At 47.9% G+C, this 24071-nt stretch overlaps 2 protein-coding genes across 3 annotated transcripts; both read left to right on the top strand.

Annotated features, from left to right (window-relative positions):
- The first annotated feature begins 2521 nt into the window (after positions 1–2521).
- On the top strand, positions 2522–12206 carry TAT (tyrosine aminotransferase). The gene is made up of 12 exons (XM_048316414.1): positions 2522–2629; positions 4235–4477; positions 4658–4762; positions 5592–5659; positions 6040–6198; positions 6378–6516; positions 7003–7055; positions 7428–7580; positions 8487–8615; positions 9045–9128; positions 10692–10790; positions 11528–12206. Exons 2-12 carry the CDS (start codon positions 4243–4245, stop codon positions 11669–11671), a joined length of 1368 nt encoding a protein of 455 aa, XP_048172371.1. The 5' UTR covers positions 2522–2629; positions 4235–4242; the 3' UTR covers positions 11672–12206.
- A 2833-nt stretch (positions 12207–15039) lies between these two features.
- Positions 15040–23887, top strand: LOC125331953 (carbohydrate sulfotransferase 4-like). 2 transcript variants are annotated; one of them, XM_048316416.1, is made up of 2 exons: positions 15040–15215; positions 21427–23887. In XM_048316416.1, exon 2 carries the CDS (start codon positions 21440–21442, stop codon positions 22616–22618), a length of 1179 nt encoding a protein of 392 aa, XP_048172373.1. In that variant the 5' UTR covers positions 15040–15215; positions 21427–21439; the 3' UTR covers positions 22619–23887. The 2 variants fall into 2 exon arrangements, with proteins under 2 accessions (XP_048172373.1, XP_048172372.1); XM_048316415.1 differs by lacking the exon at positions 15040–15215 and adding an exon at positions 17469–17587.
- Positions 23888–24071: the final 184 nt, after the last annotated feature.

The raw sequence follows: 24071 nt of genomic DNA, 5'->3' as shown, positions 1-24071 counted from the left end.
AGTGTCTGAAAGGAGCAGACATAAATTGCTGGAAATAAAAGCAAAATATAAGGAGGTAACTAGTGAAGTGATTTGTTACTGACCCTGGTGGATTTTTGTGCAGAGTACTAGTTGGGTGTCTGTCCCTGCAGTAGTGCACCCTGAATTTGCAAAACTATCCTTGTGTATGACCTACCTGCAGCCTGACAGAGACAGGTTTGTCAGTGTAGTGATGCTTGAGCCTGTGCTCCCCTCAGGCAGCTGTTTGTCAGTCCTGCTTTGTGACTGCAGCTCAGTCTGGAAGCCAAACTGCTTGCTCTTACTGGCTTCGCCTCTGCTCACAGGAGTGGGACTCTGGGAGACCTGGTACCAGAGAAGGGTGGTACCATAAAACACTAGTTTCTCCTTCCACTGGGAAGAGATAAAAATCAATTGCTCAAGCTACACAAGAAAGAGGGAGCTGAAGAGGTATGTGGGGTTGACCTGCTGAGACAGAGGAGCAATCTACAGAGGGCGGAGGCAAGTCAGTGGAGTGAGGTGCTAGTGGGGAGCATAGGGCCTGATGGTCCAGAGAGACAGCAGCCTTGCTGGCAGAAATGCATCCTGCAGGGTGTGGCTGCCTCTTCCACCGCACCATAGAAGGATGGCTTGGCCATATTTCTAGAATACAAAGTGCTGAATTGTGAGTTCATGCTTTGGTCCTAGGAGGCCCTGTGCACAATGAGGAGTGGGAGGATAGGGGCTGCATACCCCACGTGAGAGCATCTGGAGGACTGGAGTCATGCAGTGAGAGGAGAAGGGCATTGTAATAACAGGAGAAACTCACTGATGCCGTTGTACACTGCTGTCTTCACCCTGCTTCTCATCAGGTTCCCAGCCTTATGTAACTGAGCCTTCCTAAGTCTTCAGAGCCACATATTCCCCCCTCTTGGCAGCAGCCTTCCACTGTGCCCTGCGCTGAACCCCACTGCTGTGTGCAGTGTGACGGGTAGAGCTCCAGTTGCGTCAGTTTGGGGGTTGTTGCTAGGCAGAACATGCAGCATCGTCCTTGAGGCCTCCAAATGCCATGTTTAACCCTGCCAGGGCTGCAGCATGGCAAGAGATGAGGCCAGCTGGGGGAAGTGAGAAAAAAACCTGTAGGTGCTTGGAGAGGGCCTGCATAAACTTCCGAAGGTTACTCATGTCAGGTTTCAGTCAAAAGAAGAGAGAAACTCTGCAGTCGTCAGCAGAAAGCAGTCCAAACAACTTCAATACAAGATGTTTCTCTGTGAAAGGGTTTTGAAAGGTGCTATTCCTTGTCCATAGGCTTGAGGGTGGTTGCAATGAGAAGTCTGCCCTCCAGTCTGGGGTTGAGGATCCTGGCTAGACCTTCTGGCTGCACTCCACACCTCCCAACCTCCCTCCAGCCCTGAATCCTCGGCCCCCATTGTGGCCTCAGGAGTGCCCACTGCAGTACTGGGATCAACAGCAGGTCATGGCTCCCCAGCAGTGTCACCCCACCCACAGCACTGAGGGAAGGGGTCACTCTTTGCACCTGGGGAGGTACAGCCTTACTGCTGTTTGTGTAGTGAGCATGAGTTGAATGCAAGGTCCTTCCTCCTCCAACTGAGGTCCAGGTATAAACAGGTAAAAGTCACGGTGACCACTGGCCTCTGCAGTGAAGGCATCAGCAGTCTGTTTGCTCAAAGATTGGCAAGTCCCTCTTGTCTCTGAGGAACTCTTCCGTCTCTGGCCCTTTGCTGCTATGGCAATAAAGGAAGACTTGGAGCAGCCCTTGGAAGGCAGGAAGAATGCATATGCCTCTCATTTATCCTAGCCATGCAGGCATTATGAGGCAGGAAGGCATAGGTTCACATCACTTAGCAAAAAAGGGCCTTCTGGGAATGGTATCATCTATGGTTTGCAGAACCATCAGAGAGGGAAGAATTGCATAGTTTCTGCTGGCTGCCAGAATTATGAGTTCACTTGGGTCTTGCAGCAACCCAAAAAAATAAAGAAAAGGGAAAGGCAGAAAAACTCTCCAAACCAATGACAACTTGAGCTTCCTTTAATCCTTCAGGTCCTGGTGCCTCCAAAACACTGGCTAGGGAAGTGCTTTCCTCCCTTTAGCTTTTGGAGCAAGATGCCTCCCAGTTGTAATGAAGCCACGAACTGCTGTTTGTCAGCTGGTGCACTGGGATCCCAGAATCTCTGAGATCAGGAGAGACCGATGGCTTCCTCAGGCTTTACAGTCCATCAGTCCACTCTCAGTGAATTGCAAGGTGCTAGTGCTGGAATACCTGGACTCTGCAGATTTGCCCCCAGCAGTGTTTGCAGACTGAGGAAAGTGGTGGCAAAGAATGGCAGCCCAGGCACTCCAGGAAGCCAAGCTGTGTCCTTAGGCTGCTCCCAGAAAGAGTTAATGCACAGCCATGTTCCAAGTGTTTGAAGTGACTACAGTTGCAAAGGGGAGGAGAGGTCATTTTTGGGTGGGGAGAGCAACCCTCTCTACGAGCCAATGGCTAAATGATTCAGTCTCAACGCCCAGTTTTGGGGATTATTTCATGGGCAAGAATTCACAGGACTTTCCTCTCAAGGGGATTTGTCCCGAATGAAAACTAGGGACTGGACCCCCAGGCTTGTTTGTGTCTCCCTGTCTGTGCTGTAGAAGGTAAAGTGCTGTGCTCTGGTGCCTTTCTTCTTTCAGGGGGGTAGTAGGGAGTTCTTCCCTGGCTGCCTGCATTGAAGGTATGTATTGTGCCTGTGTCTGCAGCTCCAGGTTTCAGGAGAACCATGTTGCAGGGTGGTGTAAGGGCTCTGCTAGAATAGACTGTGTATTTGGGACACAGCCTGGCTGTTGAATTGAGATACACGGCTCATTTCTAGGCTCAGTTTTTTGTGCAACCCTGCTGTATATTTCTTCAACTGACTTTCTTCTGGTAGAAAGGAAACCCAGAAGGCTTCAGCAGAAAAGCTGAAGTCTTGCTTTGTGACCCTGTTGGATCAGCCTGAGTTGCTATAAATGGCCTAATAAGGCACAGCTGGTAGAGTAACTGCAACAGTATGGGGCATCTCTAGGTGCATACTTCACTGAAACAGTGAGAAATTTGTTCGGATAGCAAATCCTGCCTGAACTAGGCGACACTACAGCCCTTCTGGCTCAGTCTGTGTGGCAAGGAAGGGGAAGCTGTGCTGTATCTGCGAGTCTGGGGCTATGTAACTACCATCAGGAAAGGGCCACTGTTCACTGAATTGCTTTTCAGTGGAGCAGAGAAATAGGATAGAATAGAAGGCATAAGCAGTTTGTGGCAGGATTACAAGGTAGCGTGCCAGTATCAGCAAGAACGGACTTTATGTCTCAGGAGGTCTGCCTGCTCTGTGCCCTATCTCTAACCTGCAGGTGGAAAGCCCTGAGTCATCAGCAGTTTGTAAGTTAGACTCTTCCTGCCTGGTTTAGCTGATGTTCTGGGTATAACATGCTGGGATGTGTAAGTCACTTTTGTGTCCATTTTTGGGTCTTGAAGGCAGCTGTTCCTCTGCTATGCCTTGCTTGTTACTCAGCTTCAGGTGGGACTACAGGCGCTTTGCTTGGGGCAGGTGCTGCCTCTTGGATTTCCCTCTTGGCCGTACCAGCCTTGTTCCATTTCCTAAGCACTGCCTTTTGCTCTAGGCTTTCTGGGCTGGGCTGTTCTCTGCCGACAGAAGTAAGTGTCTAACCTCTATCCTGCTGCTGCCCAGTGCATCCTGATAACACTGAAGAAGAGCTACCTTTTTGGCATCTGGTATTTGATTTATAGTGCTGCATTTCTGTCTGTAGACTAGAGGAACATTCTAGATATGGACACACATAGTGGGCCGGCCCTTGTGTTTTCAGGTTGAGGTGTGCAAGTTGTTAGCTGTGGGGGTAAAGTCCTTCTGTCAGTGGAATACTGAATCTGCAGTCAAGCAGTGACTACAACATGCTGCTAATTCTTGGCTGCTGGCTTTAGCGGGGCTTTCTCCTTCTCACTGCAGCAGGTCCATGCTAGGCAATGGTGGAGCTAACACAGATAATTGCTTTTATCTTTCCCACTGTATTGCTCTCTTACTTATGCTTGGGGTTTCACTACATCCTGGCACCAAATACAGCCCTACTTGCTGCTACTGCTTTGTCCATAGGGAGTAGGTAGGGTCTACAGCTTTCAGAAGTTTTACTTATGGGCTGCATCCCCAAGTGGACAGATTCCTTGTTTCACATGTGTTAACTAAGCCCAGGAAATTCACTTTGCACTGACAGCTCTCAGGATGGACTCGTACCTGATCCAAGTGAATGGCCATGGAGATCATGCCCCTATGCTGGATGTTCATCTCAAGAGCACTGGGAACACCATATCACCAGGGAAGGCGAAGGGTCGGAAGCCAAGATGGGCTGTCAGGGCTTCCGAAATGTCAAAGAAGACTTTCAATCCCATCCGAGCCATCGTAGACAGCATGAAGGTGGAACCCAACCCAAAGAAAGCCATGATCTCCTTGTCCTTAGGTGAGCATAGTCCTGTGGCTGAAGCCACCAGGTATTCGGGTCAAACTGTGTGGCTGGCAGATTGCAGGGCTCTGAAGCACAAAGTTTGTGCGAACACCAAGGGGTAGGTCAGACAACCACACAGCTCTGTGCCTGTCACAGATCAGTGAGAACTTTACTATTTTTTCAATCTTTGAAAAGGAGACCCGACGGCCTTTGGAAACCTTCCCACAAATGATGAGGTCACACGGGCTGTGAAGGAGGTTTTGGACTCAGGACAGTACAATGGTTATGCACCATCTGTTGGTAAGTTGACAAAGCTCATCCTATGAGAGTTGGATGAAGGCATGTGCCAGCTCCTACCCCACAGCAGGTATACGGAGCCAACAGACATCTTTCCATTAGTATCCTACAGCTGTCCTCACCAATAGTCACATGAATACACAAGTATGTGTATCCCCCAGATACACCTGTGTGCTCTTTCCTGCATGGGCTGTGTGAGACCCAGAGCTCCTGCAGAAACTGTTTGCTGCCCCAGCCATTGGTGCAGACAGGGTATCAAGAACCCAGAAGGGCTTGGGACTGTGTGTCCCTGCTGTGGGTTATAGCCAAGCTCCTTTCAGTTCTGCCTTAGCCAGGACTCCCCTTGGACTCCCTGACTTCACTGACACCATGAGCCTTGTTTGCAGTTAGTGCCAAAAGCGTGCACAGAGCATAGATCACACCTGCATCATGGGACCCTCCATGTGGTGACAGGGAGGGCTGCCCCAGTGCCATCACTAAACAGTGAAAGCCATGTCATCACACTTGGCTTCCTTCTGGCTCAGAAAACTCCCGGGCTACCTTCCATTCTGCTCCTGTCAGTTCTGTCCCTAGGACATGCTGGGGCCAGAGCTTGCCTCCCTGCCCAAAGTTTGTCCCTGCTCTTGGCTATCCTGGCCCAACCTTGGGGCTGCATGGTGCTTGGCCTGAGGCAGGAAAGTCTCTGCCACCCTGGGACACCACCAAATGGGCTTTCCCTGGCTGGGCAGCAGCTGTGAGCCTTGTACTGGTAAGAAGAAAGAAACAGTACTGTTAAGAAGAAGGAAAGAATCTGTAAAAACCTCCCTTCCATGTTTGATTCCTCTTTCCTCAGGCTACCAATCCTGCCGGGAAGCTGTGGCTGCATACTACAACTGCCCAGAGGCACCACTGAAGGCCCAGGTACTGGTGCACAGCCAAGGTGCTCCCACTGCAGTGCAGACAGGGTGCTGCTGCCTGCAGACCATGGGGCATGGGGGCCCTACCCCAGCTCTCCCTCCCTGCCCAGTTACAGAACTAAAGGCTATCCAAATCACCTTGTCCCAAGGTGGCCTCCTACTGCTCTCATCCCTTCCCTGAGCCCTTCACCTCCACCCTCCCCAGGAGGAGGTTGCGCTTTCCACCAGCTAAAGTCTTTCTGCTTTCAGCCAGGCTCAGGCACTGTCTTTTTGGCTGAGAAGCTCTACCTGGCAGAGCTGAGCCTGGATGTTATGTCACTGCTGTGTGTCTGGAGTACTTCAGAGTGGCTGTGCTTCCCACTGACCTGTCTGTGCTCTTTGCAGGATGTCATCTTAACAAGTGGCTGCAGCCAGGCCATAGAGCTTGCCTTGGCAGTGCTGGCCAACCCAGGCCAGAACATCCTGGTGCCACGGCCTGGCTTCTCCCTCTACAAGACTCTGGCATTGTCTATGGGGATAGAGGTCAAACTCTATAACCTCTTGGTAAGTGGTGGCAGGCCTGGAAGGGGCAGCCCGGACATTTCTCCTCTCAGAATTATGCTGGCCCTGCCTGGGAAGTGGGTGAAGGGGACATGAGTAATGCTGGGTGCCCTGGCACACCTGACCTTGTGTGGCAAGTCCAGTTCCTCAGCTCTTACTTCCCCTTCTCTTCACTTCACTAGCCAGAGAAGGCCTGGGAAATTGATTTGGAACACTTGGAGTCTTTGGTGGATGAGAAGACAGCTTGCCTCATTGTGAACAATCCATCGAACCCCTGTGGCTCCGTGTTCAGCAAGAGCCACCTCCAGGAGATCCTGGCAGGTGAGCCTGCCTGTGTGTTTCTGGGGCCTGGGGCATGGTTGCAGTCTAGTGTCTGTCCCCATCGCTCATGTTTCAATCACTGCAGCACCATGGCCCAGGGCTTTGCTTCTGACTGACTCCACCTCAGGAATGAGGGCTTGCTCAGTGTGAAGGTGTTGCCTTATCTGGGCAAGACTTAGACTGCTCATTTGTCCCCTCTGGCTCTGCAGGGGGAGTGTTCACAGGAGCCCTGTGCTTCCTGAGCCCTGTCCTGACAGGGAGGGCTGTGCTGCCAGTTCCCACCAATTGGAGCAGAACTAGGCTGAGTCAGGGCAGAGATCCCCAGTGGTCAGGCTCTCCAAATGAACAGTCTGTAGGTAGGAAGATAGGGACCCTGTGCCCTGAGACAGAGAGTCCTTCAGAGCCCTGCCAGGCCCTGCAGCAAAGGGCAAATCTGTTCCCATGGAGGATGGAGGGTGGCCAGGCTGAATGCCCTCTCTCCCACAGTGGCATCAAGACAGTGTGTGCCCATCCTGGCTGATGAGATCTACGGAGACATGGTGAGTGTCAGTTGCAGTCCTTTGCACTCCCAATGCTACCTGTCCTTTTTGATGCACGTAATCCTTGGCCATGGCAGCCAGGTCTCTAGAGCTGAGGGACAGCTCCACTCCCCTGTGCCTGGGTCCATGCCTGGAGCTCCTACTCCTTTGGTGCCCAGTTCTAGGGGAACCTGTCTTGTCCAGCTCCCTTCCTCTTCCCAAACGGCTTGCTTTTATGTGAGTGCACTTACCATGTTCATACTTTGAAGATGTGAGTTTTCACCATTGATTTCCCATCACTTCCCTGCATCCCTTCTTTTTAAGCCTCATGCACATGCCCACAGTTCTCACAGTAAGAGGCAGAGACAGCCCTAACACAGTCTCCTGTCATAGGTGTTTGCTGACTGCAAGTATGAACCCATTGCAACTCTCAGCACAAATGTGCCAATCTTGTCCTGTGGTGGCTTGGCAAAGCGATGGCTAGTCCCTGGCTGGCGGATGGGCTGGATCCTAATTCATGACAGGAGAGACATCTTTGGTAATGAGGTGAGAACCGCTGAGTGTTGCTGTCATGGCAACAAACACGCAAAGTCTTCAGTATGTGGATCACCAGGTCTTTAACTGATACAGGCAGGTACTGCTCTTTTGTTCTCATGTGGGTGTCACCCAATTGTGCTTATGTGCTTTTCTGCGCCTCTAGGCTCTTCATGTCCCTTCCTTACTCCATCTGCTCCCAGACATGGCCTTCTACCCACATCTACACTGTAACTCCGTGTCTCTGCTGCTCATTAATGTATGCCTCGTCCTTTTTTCTGCGCTTCTAACTTCTCAAATAGCTCCAGTGTGCACTGAAAGTATAGCATGGCTTATCCGGCATGTGGAGTCCATGTGTGGTGTCTATGTGCTCTTACATGGTTTCTCTTAAAAGTAGAACAAAGCACCTTGCAGTGCTGCCAGTACTTTATCTGGCTATTTTTCAGCTGTGTTACAAGGACAACCATCTACTGCAGTGACCTTTCCACCTAGAAGGCTCTCTGCAGAGGAGGAGGGAGAAGAGAGGACCAAATGAGTGAGCAGAAAAGCTAATGTTGATTGTCCTTACCTGGCTTTGAAAGTGTGGATTGTGGGCACAAACCTAAGGGAAATGCAAAGTTGTATTTGGAACAGCTCTGGCTTTATTTGTGTTATCTGTATTCCACCCTGGTTTGAGTCAGATTGGGAAGCTCCAAAGTTGTCTCTGTTGGCATTTCAATCTGCAACAGAGGAACAGAGAACGACACTGTAAATGGTCTTCTAAGCCTGGCACATAGTCAAACAAATGTTCTTTAGTCCTCTGTATGCTCACTGAAGAGAGGGGTGTGAACAGCTGTAGAAATACAGGAAGTGGGCCTTGGAGCTGTTCCTTTCCTTTAGGGAAACACTATCTAAGCGGCAAATATGATGTTTTCTCAGATCAGGGATGGCCTTTTAAGACTGAGTCAAAGGATCCTAGGACCGTGTACAATTGTCCAAGGAGCACTGGAGCGTATCTTGCACCGAACACCACCTGAGTTCTACCACAACACCCTAAGCATCCTCAAGGTAAACAGGCTGTAACAGACCAAGAAGGTCTGTTGGAGGGAGTCCTTTCTCTCTAGTTCGTCACCATTCCCCTCCTCCCCCCCACTTGGAGATGCAGTTTTGGCTGTGATTAGGATGGCCCAACAAATCAAATTCCAGCAGGAGACATTGTAACGGGCAGAAATACTGGCTGTGATAAGTTTCAGGCAGCCTAGCTTTGCAGCTGGAGCTGCTGACCCAGGGGATGGAGTTTGGCATTGACTTGCTGAGTTCAGCTCAGTAACACCTGCTGTACGCAAGGCCATGATCTCCCATGCTGTTTGCATTTGTTGTCCCTTTATTTGCAGTAGGCAAACCTGTTCATAGTCCCAGTCCAGAGTTTGGCTTCCATTTGTTGAGCTGCTTCCTGGAATTTCTCTTGTTTTGAAATTTCTCCTTGTTGCTTTTCAGTCCAATGCTGACCTTTGTTACGCTGCGTTATCAGCTATCCCTGGCCTTCAGCCTGTCAGGCCTGCCGGAGCCATGTACCTCATGGTAAGTGAGGATCACCAACACTCACACTAGGTCTGGTTGCCAGAGCTGGTCGGTGTTTCAGATTGGTACTTGTCACCAGGTCTCTGTTACTGTGCATTTTCATATTGTCCGGTGTGGTAAATGCATCCCTTGGTCACTTTAGAAGGCCAGGACATGTTCACTGCTCACAGACCAGAGGCTGGTACACTTCACCCACTTGCTCCTGCACAGAACTCCATGTACTTTGCAAGACAAGGCTGTTTTACCCGGATATGAAGCCAGCTGGCAACGGGAAGCCCCTATACAACGAGGCAGATTATCATACCTCCCGTAGAAGATGCAGCCTTCTTCATACCAGCATGCCTATCTTCTGCCTGTGGTGTCGCCTCTTCTTCTGCCTTTTCCCGTGCCTGTTTGCTTTAAAGTTTATAATGTGCTGAAATTTCCTTTTTCATCTCATCAAGCTCAATTGAGACATTTATGACACTTTAACACATTTTAAATTTTTCTGGTTTTCCTTTTTTATTGTTCTGTTTTATTGTTTTATTGACCCTAATGTCTCCAGTTTTTCATTCACTCTTAAAATGTGGACTCCAGAACTGGAGAATACTGCAGTATCTGTCTCACTCATTTCTATAGATAAATCCTTATCGCTTGACCCTGTTTCCAGTTTTACCCAGAGCTATACAGGTCATTTTGCTTATGCTTTTTATGTAGAGGCACAGCTCTAAGATTCTTTCACACTTACTGTATTTCTGCAGTAGCTGACCATCTATTTCAAATTAAATCATGTGGTTATTTTTGTTTTCTACTAGCTCTTCAGAACTTCTGTATGCAAATTATCTCTCAAATTATCTGTTTAAGAATATTTTCATGAGATGTTTGAAATCATCTTTGGTTATAAAAGTCAGTCTGGATGGGGCCCTGAACAAGCTGATCTAGTGGGTGGCAGCCCTGCCCATAGTGTAGGCATTGGAACTAAATGAGCTTTAAGGTCCCTTCCAATCCAAAACCATTCTAGGATTCTATAAACAAATGGCCAGAATAGCCCTGTATTCGAGAGATGGACAGCCGCCTTCTTTCCAAATATGGAAAAGAAATACTTATTGAAGATTTTAGCATTTTCATGTCATTTTACCAATTATATCATCCTACAAGGATTTATTTTGTTCATTATATTCTAGACCTTGCTATATTTCTTTTTATTTTAATCCAAAACATTAGTTCTTTTCTTGCATGACAGAATTATTAATGCATATTGAGTTCTCTACCAAGCTCTGTCTCAATGTCTTATTTATTTCTTTTCACTTCTGATTGGTTACTGTGTCTTTGCTATCAGGTGATTTTTTACTGAAGCTGCATTTATCTGAAATTCCAGCTTTAGGTAGTTAATGAAGGCTTTTTGAGAAGCCCAGTTTTCATTTATATGTTTCTGTCTTGCGTCCCAGGTAGCCCAAGTCATGAGCAAAAATTGAGGGCAGACAGCTGCACTTGATTGGGAAGTTGTTGGGCCATGTATGTAAACCAGGACACTGTAGATAGCTTTGGTGCCCTTAATTGCCATGTTACATCCCTCTGCTGCAGGTTGAGATTGAGATGGAGCATTTCCCAGAGTTTGAAAATGATGTGGAGTTCACTGAGCGACTCATCTCGGAGCAGTCTGTGTTCTGCTTGCCAGCCACGGTGAGCCTAACACTGAGAGCCCCAAGGAGCTGCAAGTCCAAAGCATGGTGGGAGAAGCTGTGGGGGTTTGCATCCCTGAGCTCTGAGGACAGGCTGGGAGTTGTGTATGCAAGTGTCCTTGGTCTGTAACAGTGTGTAGGAGCTGGCTGTCAGCTCCAAGTGCTGTGTGTGGCAGTTTCTGGCTCACTAACAGCCCTCAGTCAGGCTGCCAGGATCTTCCCAGCTCCAGGCTTGCCCAGTATTTCTCAAGCTGGCAGAGCTGTATCCCTGAACTCCATATACCCCCACACCTCCTTGCCGAAGGTGCTCCCTCAGAGGACTGCTCCCACCTATGTTCCTTTCCTCAGTCTCTTTCCAGCCCCCCACCCCTGCAGACATAGGGAAAGCTGAGAACATCTGTGCCTTGCATTCACTTCCAACACTGGATATGGACAGGGCCTTAAATATTTTCCAGCCCTCTCCTTCTCTAACTCCTTTCAGCCCATTCCCTGCACAGTCTGGTCTGCACAGTTTGCACAAAAGTCCTCTGGCCTGTCACCCTCACAGCATCATGTCTACACAGATGGAGATGGGAGATTTGCTTGGAACAGGAAAAACAGTCTAAGGGAGCGAGAACCAAGCCCTCCTATTCTACACTGACCATATTCATGTGCTGATGCAGCTCATGGTGCCAATGCAGGGCTCTAAAACTGGCACTATCCCAGGTAATCTGCCAGCTTCATCTTTTCTCGTTTCAGTGCTTTGAGTACCCAAACTTCTTCCGCGTAGTGGTCACCATGCCTGAGGAGATGATCTTGGAGGCCTGCAGTCGCATTCAGGAGTTCTGTGAGATGCACTACCAGGGTGCTGAGGGGGCCCAGGATCTGGAGTGTGACAAGTAGCTACAGCTGGCCCCCTGCCTCTGTCAGGCTAGACCTCGTATGAGGCAGCAGCCAGGCAGGCAAGGCTGCTTCCAGCCAGCCCCACCTCTCCCTGCCTGTAAGCAGCCACTGTCCTGCTGCTCCACTTTTTGTGCTCCACAGACTCCTTAGCATTATGGGAAGAAGAAGCCACTTCTCTCTCCTCCACTACAGCTTCCACATCCTCTTGCTTCCAGTCTGCCATGTCTCCGTAGACTCAGCATCTGTGCCCTGTCTTGGTCTGTGCTGCCTGTGAACCAGCTGCAGGCAGGGACAGAAGGCTGTCCCTGGGCCAGACCCTGTGGCAAAGGCTCTGTTGGCCTGTGGCTCCTGTGCTGGCCACACTTCCCCTTGGGGTCAGGAGAAGGCTGCTGTCTTGGAGGAAAAGAGAAAAGCACCCACCTCTCACTTCCCTGTGTTACCTTAGGAGGCCAGAGCTCTTTATACGGAGCCCTTTGTGTGATAAAGGGAGTAAGTTATTGTAACTTTTTTTATTAATAAAGATTCCGACATGGCAGTCCTGCACTGTCCTACTGTTGTGCTAGGTTGGGCTTGGTCACTGTGTGGGTCACCTTTGTTCACCCCATGGTGTTGCAGTGCCCCAGGCATGTCCCCACCTGCCGAGGGCCATCCTGTGTGCCAGCAGGGATATGGTGAGAGTGATTCAGACCCCCAAAGGAACCCACCAACCCTGAGAGCAGGATGGGCCCTGCAAGCTTGGCACAGACTGGAGCCTGCCCCTGCTGCCCTGATGATGCTGGCAGCTTGCTGTGGCAGCCTGTCCACTCCCCACAGAACAGTCCTGTCTGCACCTTCTCCTTGGCCCTCACAGCCTCCTGCACTGTGGACCCCAACAGAGCAGTGTGTGCTCTGCTTGCTGCTGCAGGGAGGTAACTGTCCTCAGGACTGGAGCCAGCCATGCCTAAGTACTCAAGGCTGGGGCAGCCACACATTTCCTGCTGTAGTGGTGAATCATGGGGTGGCACCCCATGGCTCATACTATATGTGGTGTTTGTGACATGCCAGCAGTACCAGGGTTACTGATTACTGAATACATCAGCTCCATAAAGTAATAAGGAATTACTGGCCTGTTGTCTATTCATTCAGTGGAAATGGGAGGATGTAACGACTAGATGATAATGCCCATTGCAACACGTGTTCTGGTGAGCTGCTCGGGAGCCATTGCTGGAACTGACAGAGGGGCAATTTGTGGAGTGCCTCATTTTGCCACCTTCAGCTCTGTTCACCTGTCCTCGCACAGAATTGGGATTCACAGGTCAATCCTGCCTCCCCAATGGCAGGAAAAGTGAGCTAGCTCTAGATTACACACTGCCAGTCCTGCCAGGTTCTGTAGCTGTCTCATTGTCTCCCCTTACCTTGCCCAATACAAAATCTGGGTACCAGTACTCCATTAGAGGGGAGATGTCTAAATGGGAAAGATAGCAGTGTATGAAAAGGTTTTTGATATGTCAGCTGAGTGTCCATGCTGTGTCTTTTCCTTTCAAAGAAAGCAATCCCAGAACAAAAAGAGAGGAAGCTGGGGCTATGGGTGAATGGTACACAGCTTCAGAGATTTCATGCCATTAGACCTTCAAACAGGGCTGAATAACCTGAGCTGCTTAAGACAAAACATTGATAAGTAACAAGCTGGGTGGTGCATGAAGGGTCAGTTGGGCCAGGAGACCTTTACAACATGATGTTGCTGCATTGTTATGCCATCTTGAACCTACATCAGCTTTCAAGTTCCATCTGCTTCCTTCAACTCTTCTCCATGTACCTTAGGTTCTGTGGCTTTAATCCCCATTACTAATAAACAGATCCCGGTTTTAGAGAAAGCTGCTCCTTTGAGATCGCTCTTCCTTCAGGAACCCCTTTCCGAGTCCCCTCAGAGATGTCTGTTAACATGCAAATATTCTGCAATAGTTAACACAATCCTGTTTCTTTTTAACCCAGCAGCATTTGACTGGGAAGGCTGAGAGAGCCAGAGACAGAGGCATATAGATACTTCATAAATCTCAGGATATTTAGATTTCTCAAAACCATATCCTCCATTGTCACCTTTGGTAAACATAACACTGCCTTTTGACCACACCTAGGTTTTCCTTGATGCAATAGCAAACTAGCATTAAACCACAAATATGCTGGTTACATTTTTCAGGTATTATACTCACAGATGCTTTGCGTCATAGTGTGGGTGTAGGCTAGAGCACTCTGCCAGCCATACAAACTAGCCTAAGCTGGACTTTGGAGGTACTTTGTGCCAAAGAAAACCCCTTCAGCACTGAGACCAAGGAAGAAGTCAAGACACGGGTCTGAAGCTGCTCTTCAGGGATGCTCAGACAAGTTCTGCAGAGCTGTAGCAGGACTGCCCCAGCGCCCTTATAACTGATTGTGGGGAAAATAAGGGAAGATTGGCAAGGAGGATTGTAAACACGCTCAAGTGCCTTGCAGGTGAAGTGTAGAAAAACACATATATTATACTAATTGTTGTTTAGTCTTGTATGTTTGATAAGTGGTACATCTGTGTTTAGATAACACAGACCTGTGCTAGACTTAGGACAACCCCATTGAAAATGCTTGATATTCTGCTCTGCTGCGGTAAAGATCAAATCTCAGGGGTAAACTATGCCTGTACTAATCCCTGATATACATGTGAAAACATCAGGTTTGGTGATCCTTGAGCATGGACCAGGCTCCACAGCGCTGGAACATCCATGTTTGTGTGCCTCTGCCTGGGTCCTGCTTTGAGGATCCCCTGGTTGGTGAAGTAATGGAAATAAATTTACTCTGCTCTGCATTTCATCTGTGGTTTTGCGGTTGTTCCTGCATCCTGCCTATGCCAGCTCACACACGGATCCACAGCCATCCTCCCTGTCTTAGCTGGGGAGCAACAGTGGTATACTCTGGCACAGGCTTGCAGTGTGCTTCTGCTCTTTTCTGTGATGTCTGGACTGGCCATATTTAGGATTAGGGTGATCTACCTCAGATATGGGGACCTAGGCAAGGAGGCAACCTCATGCCTAGTGCTCTTTTTGGGAAAGGAAGGAACTTCTCACCTTATGGGCAATGCAGGTGAAGTGTACTAGTCCTCAGCTTCCAAAGGAGCTGGCAGTAGGTTCAACCCTGACAGGGAAACCAGCACTGCAGGCAAGCTGGGCTAAATTGCACCTGCCAGCAGTGAGACCATCAGCTCCCCCAGGTGCTTTAGGAACCTGGATGCAGCCCAGTTCCTGGCTTTGGCCTCACCCACTCCCTCTTCCAGTAGCCCCGCCTGCCTTCAGTAGGTCTGTCTACCAGAGGGGTCCCTGGCAGTCTTCCTGCCTTGGGGCCATGGCCTTTGGTTGCAAGAGCCTGTCTATACTGGCTTGCTCTCTACTGTCAGGTACAGCATGTAGCCATGCTGTACACCTGCAGTGGGAAGATGTGGTTTTCACTGATCTGGACCCAGGATGGTTTCAAGGAAGCAGTCTGGGGGATGATGGTGGAGGCCCTGGTAAACCAGAGCCCAGCCTCTCCGGGAGCTCAGGTAAGACTTGAGCATTGCATGGCAGTGGAACCCCAAGGGAAGGTGTCTGTGAAAGGCTTTGTATGTGAGGCCTAGAACATAACCTTGTTCTCCCAGGATGTGCTGCTCTGTCAGCAGCCAAAGGAGCTGACCTCCTCTGATGGCATTACCCACCAGAGGCACATAGAGGTTTCCACAAGCATGAGAAATGGCCAGGGAGAGACCGTGAATGTAAGAGGAGGTGGCAGCAATGGGCTGGGAGACAGTACTTACTTGAGGTGACTGTGAGGGATTTTGTAAACCAGAGTGTGAGAGCGTAGAGGAGCTCTGCAGGAGAAGGAAGGCTTAGCATGGTCAAAGTCATGCTATTGACGGGACAGCCACACAAGACACATCCTCAGCAGGGTTCCAGTAGCTAGAAGGCACCTACCAAGCTAGCTAAGCTTAACAACTGGTCAGAACAAGGTTGAGGTTGTAGGCTCTACGCTAGCCTTCAGCCTCTGTCCCCAGCACTGGGAGAGCCTCCCGAGGGGCAGAAACACTGGGATCTTCCTCATGGTTTGGCTGTCTGGCATGGGCGCTTACAGTGCTGGGAGCCCAGATCTATACCAGCCCTTTGCTTTGTTATGTATTGTCTTTAGTTTCCTTATTTGTCTTGGGTCAGTGTTCCCTGAAGCTTTGCCAAAGCAAAGAGGTGTTGTCAGTAAGTCCTAATTACTTATTTCCTGGATGCCTGAACAGAAGTAGTTGGTGCTAGCACAGGGTCTTCTGCACGCCAGTGCATTGCATGGGCTATGCATGCTTCAGGTCTGCTTGTTGCTATTGTTTCTCTCAGCTCTAAACTAGCTGTTCTGCTCCAAGCTTCAGTTCCTGTGCTGGTTTCCGGTTTTAGACTGCCTATGTACGTAAATAAGGCAGAAGCTGACCAGGGAAATTAATTCAAAAGTTGAATAAATGCTTTTTTTTTTTAATCTGCTCAAGCCTTTGAAAAGATGACTGCACAGTAGTATTCAGTGCTTTCATAAAGCCTACATATTGATGCCAAAGGATTGGCATATCTTGGGCAAACTACATACAGCTGTAACATAAGTTTTGATGCATCTCTGTTCATGCAACTGTTGGCCAGGGAGGAATAATGCTTCAGAAAGAGCCACTCAAGTGGTGTGGCCTTTACAAAGGTTTTCTAACACCTAATGACATACAGGTAAATCCTGTGTGTCAGTGCAGGGCATGGCAACACATACCAGAAGTCCAGGTTGCACTGAACATTGCACAGTTCTCTACAGGGCCCTACCTGGATCACTGCCAACTTCTCACCTTGTTTCCCAGCCCAGGGTTACCAGGGCTTGACCATCTGTGTTTGCAATGCAGCAAGTGAAAGGGAACATGACCTCCCCCATTCAGATTGTCCCTCCTGCTGGAAGGACCAGCCTCGCCCAGATTTTTTCTTTAGCTATCTCCTATACTCCACTTGCCCTGAGAGCAGCAGTGAGTTCCTCGGGAACAGAGGGCACCATTAAGAGGTCTCTATCTCTCCAGACTGTGTGACAGACTCTCTAAGATCTGGAATAGGAATGACCCAAAGCAACTGTCTCTGTGTGGAAGTACTTCTCTTGAGCCCAGTGCTGCCCTGTTTCACTACCTTACCTGGCACAGTCCCATTGCAGCTCCAGCACCCTTGTGAATCATTAACAGGCCAAGTTCAACTGCTCCTTTCACAGCTTGTCCTTTCACACCGTTTTCTTTCCCAGCCCCCTAGATGTTTAATTCAAACAAGGTACAGACAAAGAAGAGTCAAAAAGATTTCATGGGAATCTGCATCTGCTGACAACACGACAAGCAGCCAGAACAATAGTAGGAAAATATGCTCTATCTCTGCACTCATGGTGGGCAAGCTGGTCCTCCTTGCAACTTGTTTGTCCTTTGCTCTGACACTCTACAGACATCCCTGTTCCTGCTTTTACAGGCAGCAGTCTCTTTTGGGTCTTGCAACAGGAGTTAAAAGTATTTCTCAGATTCCTTCATGAACTTTCTGGCCTTGCTCCTTTACTAGCAGCACCTGGTCATTTGCACCCCTGCAAGAAACTGCCATTCCCATGCTTTTTGCTTAGTGCAGGGTGGAGTTTTCTAGTTTTAGGCTGGTCAAAGTAGGCGGGCAGTGTAGAGCAGTCAGTCCTAGAGCTGGGATGTACACGAAGAGGACAGGAAGGGGCAGGCACAGGTGTAGGTAGGACCTAAGTACTTGTGTATATGAGACCCCAGCATGAAGGCAGAGCACCAGTTTGTGAATGCACAGTTGTTCGTGTGACTGCATGGAGGTGTGTGTACCACAGCAGTGAATGTGTGTGAGGGCAACAATCAGGTCTGGTGGTGCTTCAAGAGGACTTGTTAAGGTGAGATTTTCAACCATTTCTTGGTATCTAGTGTGGATGCTCTTGATGCCAGCAAATTGTGACAATTTTCTTCAGACAGAAGCTGAGGGTCTGGCTAGAGGGTAGTTCCTGCTTCTCCAGACTGTCTTGTCAGTGCCCCTGCTCAGCTTTTCCCACTAGTGACAGTCATGCCAGCTGCTCACCTCTGAATGGGCAGATGACTCCTAATTCTGCAGAAACTGACCAGGCCAAATTGAAGCAGCATTTGAAAAAACTATGAGCAACCATCAGTGCCATCAAAGAGCAGTGACTGGGGCTTCTCTGGTGCCAGATCCTCTTTGCTATACTGCTGCCATTACAGCAATGGGGAACCTGTACAGGTCTGGAGAACTCCCTCAGACTGGCAGAGCACTCAACATTAGTTTGCACAGCACAAGGTGTTTCTGGGCTGTAACTGTCTCACACCTGCCAGAGACGTGCACAAGTTCAGTAAACCTGTAATCTGGTGATATGGTGCCCAATGCTGAGTGTGTTTCATGGGTACATTTCCCTTGGGCTTCCTGCTGCTTTCTGTAATGCTTTTCCAAAGTCCCTGTGTGTTTCTGGAAAAGTGTAAGTCTCTGGTTGGTTTTTTGGGGAGGGTTTTTTGGGGTTTTTTTTTTTGGGACTAGCTGCTGATTGGGCAGTATTTGCTGTGGGAGACTCTAACATGGTGACACTGGATTGTTGTATCTTTCAGTAGTTTCTATATTGCATCCTTTGTGCCCTGAGATTCTTCCAGTTCTTTCTGCTCTCAGCCAAATCTTGGTTCATCTCTGTTAGCACACAGTAACAGTGTACTTTTCTTGTTCTGCAGCTGAGATTGTCTCAATCATTCTGGGCTGACCTTTACTTGGCAGCTCTGTGAGGGCTTCGTATTTTCACTTTTGCTATATGAAATTAACTCAGTCACTAGTGACTCTGGATGTTTGTTGTAGAGCAAATGTGGTTAAACTTGAGACCTTAGTTTAGAAACATCCCAGCTCCCATGATTGGGAAATACGGTGGTGAAAAATAAGGTTATATAATTAGTATTTCTCTCATATTAGGGAATGTATGATAGTATAGTATGATGCTGCTCTTTTATTCCACTTCATCAGGCACACAGCTCATTTCAGTCCTTCTACTCTCTGTGGAACAGACTTGTGAGGGCAACAATTATCACTGTTTCTTATATAAGAGTGAAGAAGCTGTTGAAACTTTGGTCTCACATGAGGTCATTTCTATCAAAAGCAGGTCACTCTGTGAAATGTCTAAAACATCCAGCTATCCTACCCTGATTTGATTCAAGATAAAAATTTACTTTTGTTTCCTGAAAAATACCTGATTCCATTGTCCTACTCAGGCAACTTACATGTAGGTTTCCAAAGAAACAACTATTTCAGTGGTTTTAAATCTGCCTGGGTATCTGTCTTCATGCCATTGTTCATGTCTGCTCAACAAGAGTTTTCTTCTCAATTTATAGCTTCTGGCTATATTCCAGGAACTCTGTCAGGAGCTAGAATAACAATATTAATGGTGCCAGATAGAAGTGATATCATCAAAGTTCATTTGGAAGCCAGGACTTTTGGTAAACACTGCTTGTATTCATTTGCAAGGAGGAAGCTGATATATCACTTACTTTTACAACAGTCTTTGTTTGCAGCTCTTCCTAGGGTTGGTCCAAACAGCAGCCTCATTCAGCTCCTTGTCGGACCTAAACACTACAGGCCATTTGTCCAACCAAAAAAATCAGAGAGCTTCTTATCCAGGAGATCAGAATGATGTGGTCCCTCACTAAATGCACAGCCCTATCCTTACAAGACATTACTAAAGTAAAATTCATATTGTGGTAGCACCTATTGGCAACAACCAGGCTTACCCACTGGGCTGGGTATTGGCCTCACTCAGGGAAATTATAGTTGCTGCCTTATAAACCCTAAGCTCAACACAAATGCACAGCAGGTAGCTCAGATAAACAAGCTAATTTATGCATATATGTTGGAGGCACAGATTAGTACTGTTCCTAGTTGGTTTGCAGCAGTGACTGTACCTGAAAATCTAAAACATCAGTACTAGAGGAACTGAAATCATGGGAGGAGGCACCCCCATGCAAATTAGTCTGAAAGCTTTGCTGCAGAGGAAAACTTAGGCGGGGCATAAGGAGGAGGTTAGGGAAACTTTGGGAACATTCATAATTACTGTGGACCCAGATGACATGGCAAGCATGTAGCAGGGAAGCAGTGTCTGCATTGCAGCCGGTTGAGTCCCTTTATACCTCTGCTGCTTGAGCAGGGGGGCTGCTGCTCTGCATGGGCATGGCTGCCTGAGTCTCGTGCAATTGTGGACCGCACAAAAGCAGTGTACACAGCTGTAAGGGCCTGGGCTCAGATGCTGCTCTGTCCAGGATTAACATCTTGCCCTAAAGGCCCTGCTCTCTCTGTCCTGTCTTGCTGTGGATTTCCCTGGGACTGACCATGACTAGGAACCAGAAAAGTTTTTCAATTTTAGTTCACCTTGGAAAATACAAAGCATCTGCACTGGCAAGAGAGGTCTGTCTCCACTGTGGCACAGCTAAACTGCCAACTCGGCAGATGGTGATGGGGAGCACTCCGTGCTGCCTGGGCTTCAGTGCTGCCCAAGGAGCCTGTCCCCAGGGGTGGCCCATGCTGTGGACACCCAACCTGTATTTGAGGCACAGTCAGGCACCGCTGGGGGACAGAAGGAGTGCGCACAAGACAGGAGTAATTGGCAAAGTGTGCTTTTATGTACTTTAAAAGAAATTAATTAATTCTTTCTGCCTCAGATCCCATCTTCAATGGTGTACTTCCTGCAGATTCCTGTGCCAGCTGGTATTCAGGCTACAAATTGTCCCTGTGGCATTTTCATGCTGTGTCCCCAGTGGCATGAAAATTATTAGACATTTTCCAATAATTCAGTCATCCTGCACAGGCAGAAGAGAGGTTTAGTGTATGAAATAAGGAGCCAGCTTTGAGCAGACCTTTGAGTTCAACTAGCACATTCTATTGTACCTCTTCTCATAAAAGACCTACAGGATAAGTGGGGTTGGAGGGAGGGATAGCAGGTGATGGTCTTTAAAAAGGAATTAGGCTAAGAAGGGGATTAGTAGGGCAGGTAAGCAGTTAAGCCTGCCTACACGAAGATGGAAAAGATAAACCCTTGTAGGTCTTTCTAGCAAAATTGCCTACAAAGCTTTGTCTGTGGAGGAGATACTGTGCTTGGATTTATTACAGTGCCAAGCTTCTTCCTTTGGTATGTGAAGTTTTTCCAGTGGTGACAATAAATGTTTCCTGAAATTTCAAAAGGAGTATAATCAAAACAAATGGAAACCTACATTGTATGTTTACAGCATTTTGGCATAAAAATAATTGTAAATATTGGTCAGACAGAGTAGGTGTTTAACAATGTGGAACTGTTGAATTCTCCACAAAAAGCGAGGTTTTACATCTTTCCTTCATAAAAATTGCCAGGATCATTTGCAGGGATTATGTACATGAAGCACACGTTTGTGTGTACACACTTACTTCAGTGCACTCAACTAGCTCTTAAACTTTGATGAAAGTGCAGACAAGCTTTTCAGTATCTTCTAAGACTACATTAGAACACCTTACTGACAAACAGTGGTTTTGTTGCAGAAAACCTTCAGTCCTGCAGTACTTACATCCTTTGCAAAGACTCCTTGTGCTGTGGTTGCCACAGTGTCACTAGTAGTGTGGCAGCTTTCCAAAACCCCGTGCCTGCAAAAAGATGCACAGGAGCCTGATGCACCACACCCTGCCTTTTTCATCATCTTGTGATGCTGAACTTCTCTGTCTCTGCAGGTCCCTTGCAATCATGGTGAAGTCTAGAAGAGTGCAGGTGCTCCTGATTCTGGTAGTTCTGTCCTTCCTTTTGATCCACTTCATACCCTGCAGCAACAATGCCCACATGAAAGAAAGACCTTCTCCTGTCCACATCCTCATTCTCTCCTCCTGGCGGTCAGGATCTTCCTTCACTGGACAAATCTTCAGCCAGCACCCCAGTGTCTTCTACCTGATGGAACCTGCATGGCACGTTTGGGTTAAGATGTACCAGAACAATGCCAAAGTTTTACACATGGCAGTGCGGGACTTAGTCAGGTCGGTCTTTCTGTGTGACATGTCCGTGTTTGATGCTTACATGTCTAGCCAGAAGAAAAAGTCTGATTTATTTCAGTGGGAGACAAGCCGAGCCTTGTGCTCCCCCCCTGCCTGTGACTCATTCAGTCGCAGTGACATTATCACAGCAGGCAATTGCAAAACAATCTGTGGCAAGTACCCATTCAGCAAGGTGGAGGAAGCTTGTAAAACCTACAGCCATGTTGCCATCAAGGAAGTTCGGTTCTTTGACCTGAAAGTTCTCTATCCCCTTCTCACTGATCCATCCCTGAACCTCAAAATCATTCACTTGGTACGTGATCCTCGGGCTGTGTTCAGGTCCCGAGAGAATACAATGGCAGACCTGAAACGTGACAGTAACATTGTTGTGGGGTCTCAGAAGACAAAGGGAGAAATGGGGCCCTACAACACAATGCAAGTAATCTGCAAAAGCCATGTTGAGATATACAAGGCAGGAAGTCAGGCCGTTCCCACCTTCCTGAAAGACCGGTATCTGCTGGTTCGCTATGAAGACATTGTCAGAGACCCACTAGCAAGGGCTGCCCAGATGTACAGGTTTGCAGAACTCCATTTCACACCAGAGCTTCGGAAGTGGGTCCACAACATCACCCATGGGAAGGGTCATGGAGCACAGGCCTTTGATATTGGGTCAAGAGATGCGCTGAGAGTATCCCAGGCCTGGAGAAAGACACTTCCCTTCCAGAAAATAGAAAAAGTGCAAAATGTGTGCAAAGATGCAATGGATTTGCTGGGCTACCGGCTTGTTCAGTCTGAAGAAGAACAGAAAAATATGTCTTTGGATCTTTTGTTTGCCCAGAACTCCTCTGAGTATCAAATTTTGAAGGCAGAAAAGCTGGTCTCTACACCTACCCTCTGAAGGCTGCAGAGTGCAGAACTGTTCGCTAGAGCAGAAGAGGACAGAGGTGCAGGCATAGAAGTGTAAGAGTGTGTGCATTGATGTGCATGGATGCAAGGACAAGTAGTACAAGAACCCTGACGACATTCAGGAGAGCTCTCAGCAGCACAGGGTCACTCTCCAAGACCCCTGGAGATTCAGCCACAATGGAGGCTAAAGTAATGCAAGTTTGTTTTCCAAATTAATTATGTTTAGGTTGGAGCATACAGAATGCCAAAGGAGTAGGACCAGACAGCAGAAGCTCAAACCCCTCACAGACCACAGCTGAAGACTAGGAAAACCACATGGAGCAGTTGCACTGCAAAGGAAGAGGAAACATAAAAAGAAGCTGAATAAATAGAACACTATTTGTCATGCTGCCATGAAGGATACGTAGTGCCAGAAAAGACGCGAGGATGACCAGACTTTTGGTTTCTGGAAAGATGTTGGGTTTGGGGTTTTTTGGGGTTTTTTTTGAATGGTTGAGTTCTCAAGTCCAGTTTTCCTTTTGCACCATTCATGTGCCTCAGTATACAGCCTTGGTGGCAAAGCTAGGGAAATGTTTGTGTTCACTTATTGTATAATGGGAAAATGGAATAAACCCGCTATTGTTGAAAAGAAAAACTCCTGGGTTTTCATGTGGGAAACCATTTCTGGGATTATGTGAATCCATTTATTGTTTAGCTGAAATAATTCTGTCTTCTAGCTTTCAAACCCAAGAACAGCTGTTTCCCTGGGAATTCCCAAAGTCCACAGGCGTGACAGAAGAATTCATGCTAAGATTAAGATCTTAAAGACAAGGTAAGGACACAGATTCCATTGGCATAAATACCGAAACTGGGAAGATAGGTTTATGGGAGTGGATTGAAGAAGCCAAGAGAAGATCAGGAAGATATCCTATTGAAATATTTGGTGAGAGTATTTCTTGTCTTAGAGCACCAAAAAATATGTTTAATGGACTGTGCCATTCTCCACTGTCTCCATTGGAGATACCATCCCATCTCCAATGAGAATATATAGTTCAAAGCTGAACAACAGACTTGTTTTCACCTGTTTTTGACAGTGTTCCAGAAGACAAGGAGAAAAACTTGCTACCAGATTTGGGGAGGAATGGAATGCCTACATATACCTCTTTCTGAATATCCTCTTTCATGTGTAAACTGCAGTCCCTTTAACACACATCTACAGAACACTCGCTACCTTAGCAATATGGATATCTGTATTCCTAGAGCTAAACCCCTAATCCCTGAAAAGGGCGGGCTGTTGTATTATGGAAATAATAGTCTTATTACTAGGGATCTTGTTGTTGAATGACAAAATCCATGCTGAGTATGCAGCACTGCCATCATGGCAGTAAGTTCACTGAAAGCAAGGTATCTTTCTTTCAACGTGTTTATGCAAACTTAAGGCAGGCAAGCTGACATACAGAAGTGGG

The sequence above is a fragment of the Corvus hawaiiensis genome, chromosome 12 (genome assembly GCF_020740725.1).
Source record: "Corvus hawaiiensis isolate bCorHaw1 chromosome 12, bCorHaw1.pri.cur, whole genome shotgun sequence".
Taxonomy (NCBI): Eukaryota; Metazoa; Chordata; class Aves; order Passeriformes; family Corvidae; genus Corvus; species Corvus hawaiiensis.
Note: the sequence above shows the minus strand (reverse complement) of the source record. Positions and strands in the feature narration are given on the sequence as shown.

Bases quoted from the DNA above. Each gene is read 5' to 3' on its own strand.
- TAT (XM_048316414.1), top strand. From the start codon at position 4,243: ATGGACTCGTACCTGATCCAAGTGAATGGCCATGGAGATCATGCCCCT. The intron at 4,478-4,657 runs GTGAGCATAGTC...ATCTTTGAAAAG, and splicing joins CATGATCTCCTTGTCCTTAG to GAGACCCGACGGCCTTTGGA. The intron at 6,199-6,377 runs GTAAGTGGTGGC...TCACTTCACTAG, and splicing joins TCAAACTCTATAACCTCTTG to CCAGAGAAGGCCTGGGAAAT.
- LOC125331953 (XM_048316416.1), top strand. From the start codon at position 21,440: ATGGTGAAGTCTAGAAGAGTGCAGGTGCTCCTGATTCTGGTAGTTCTG.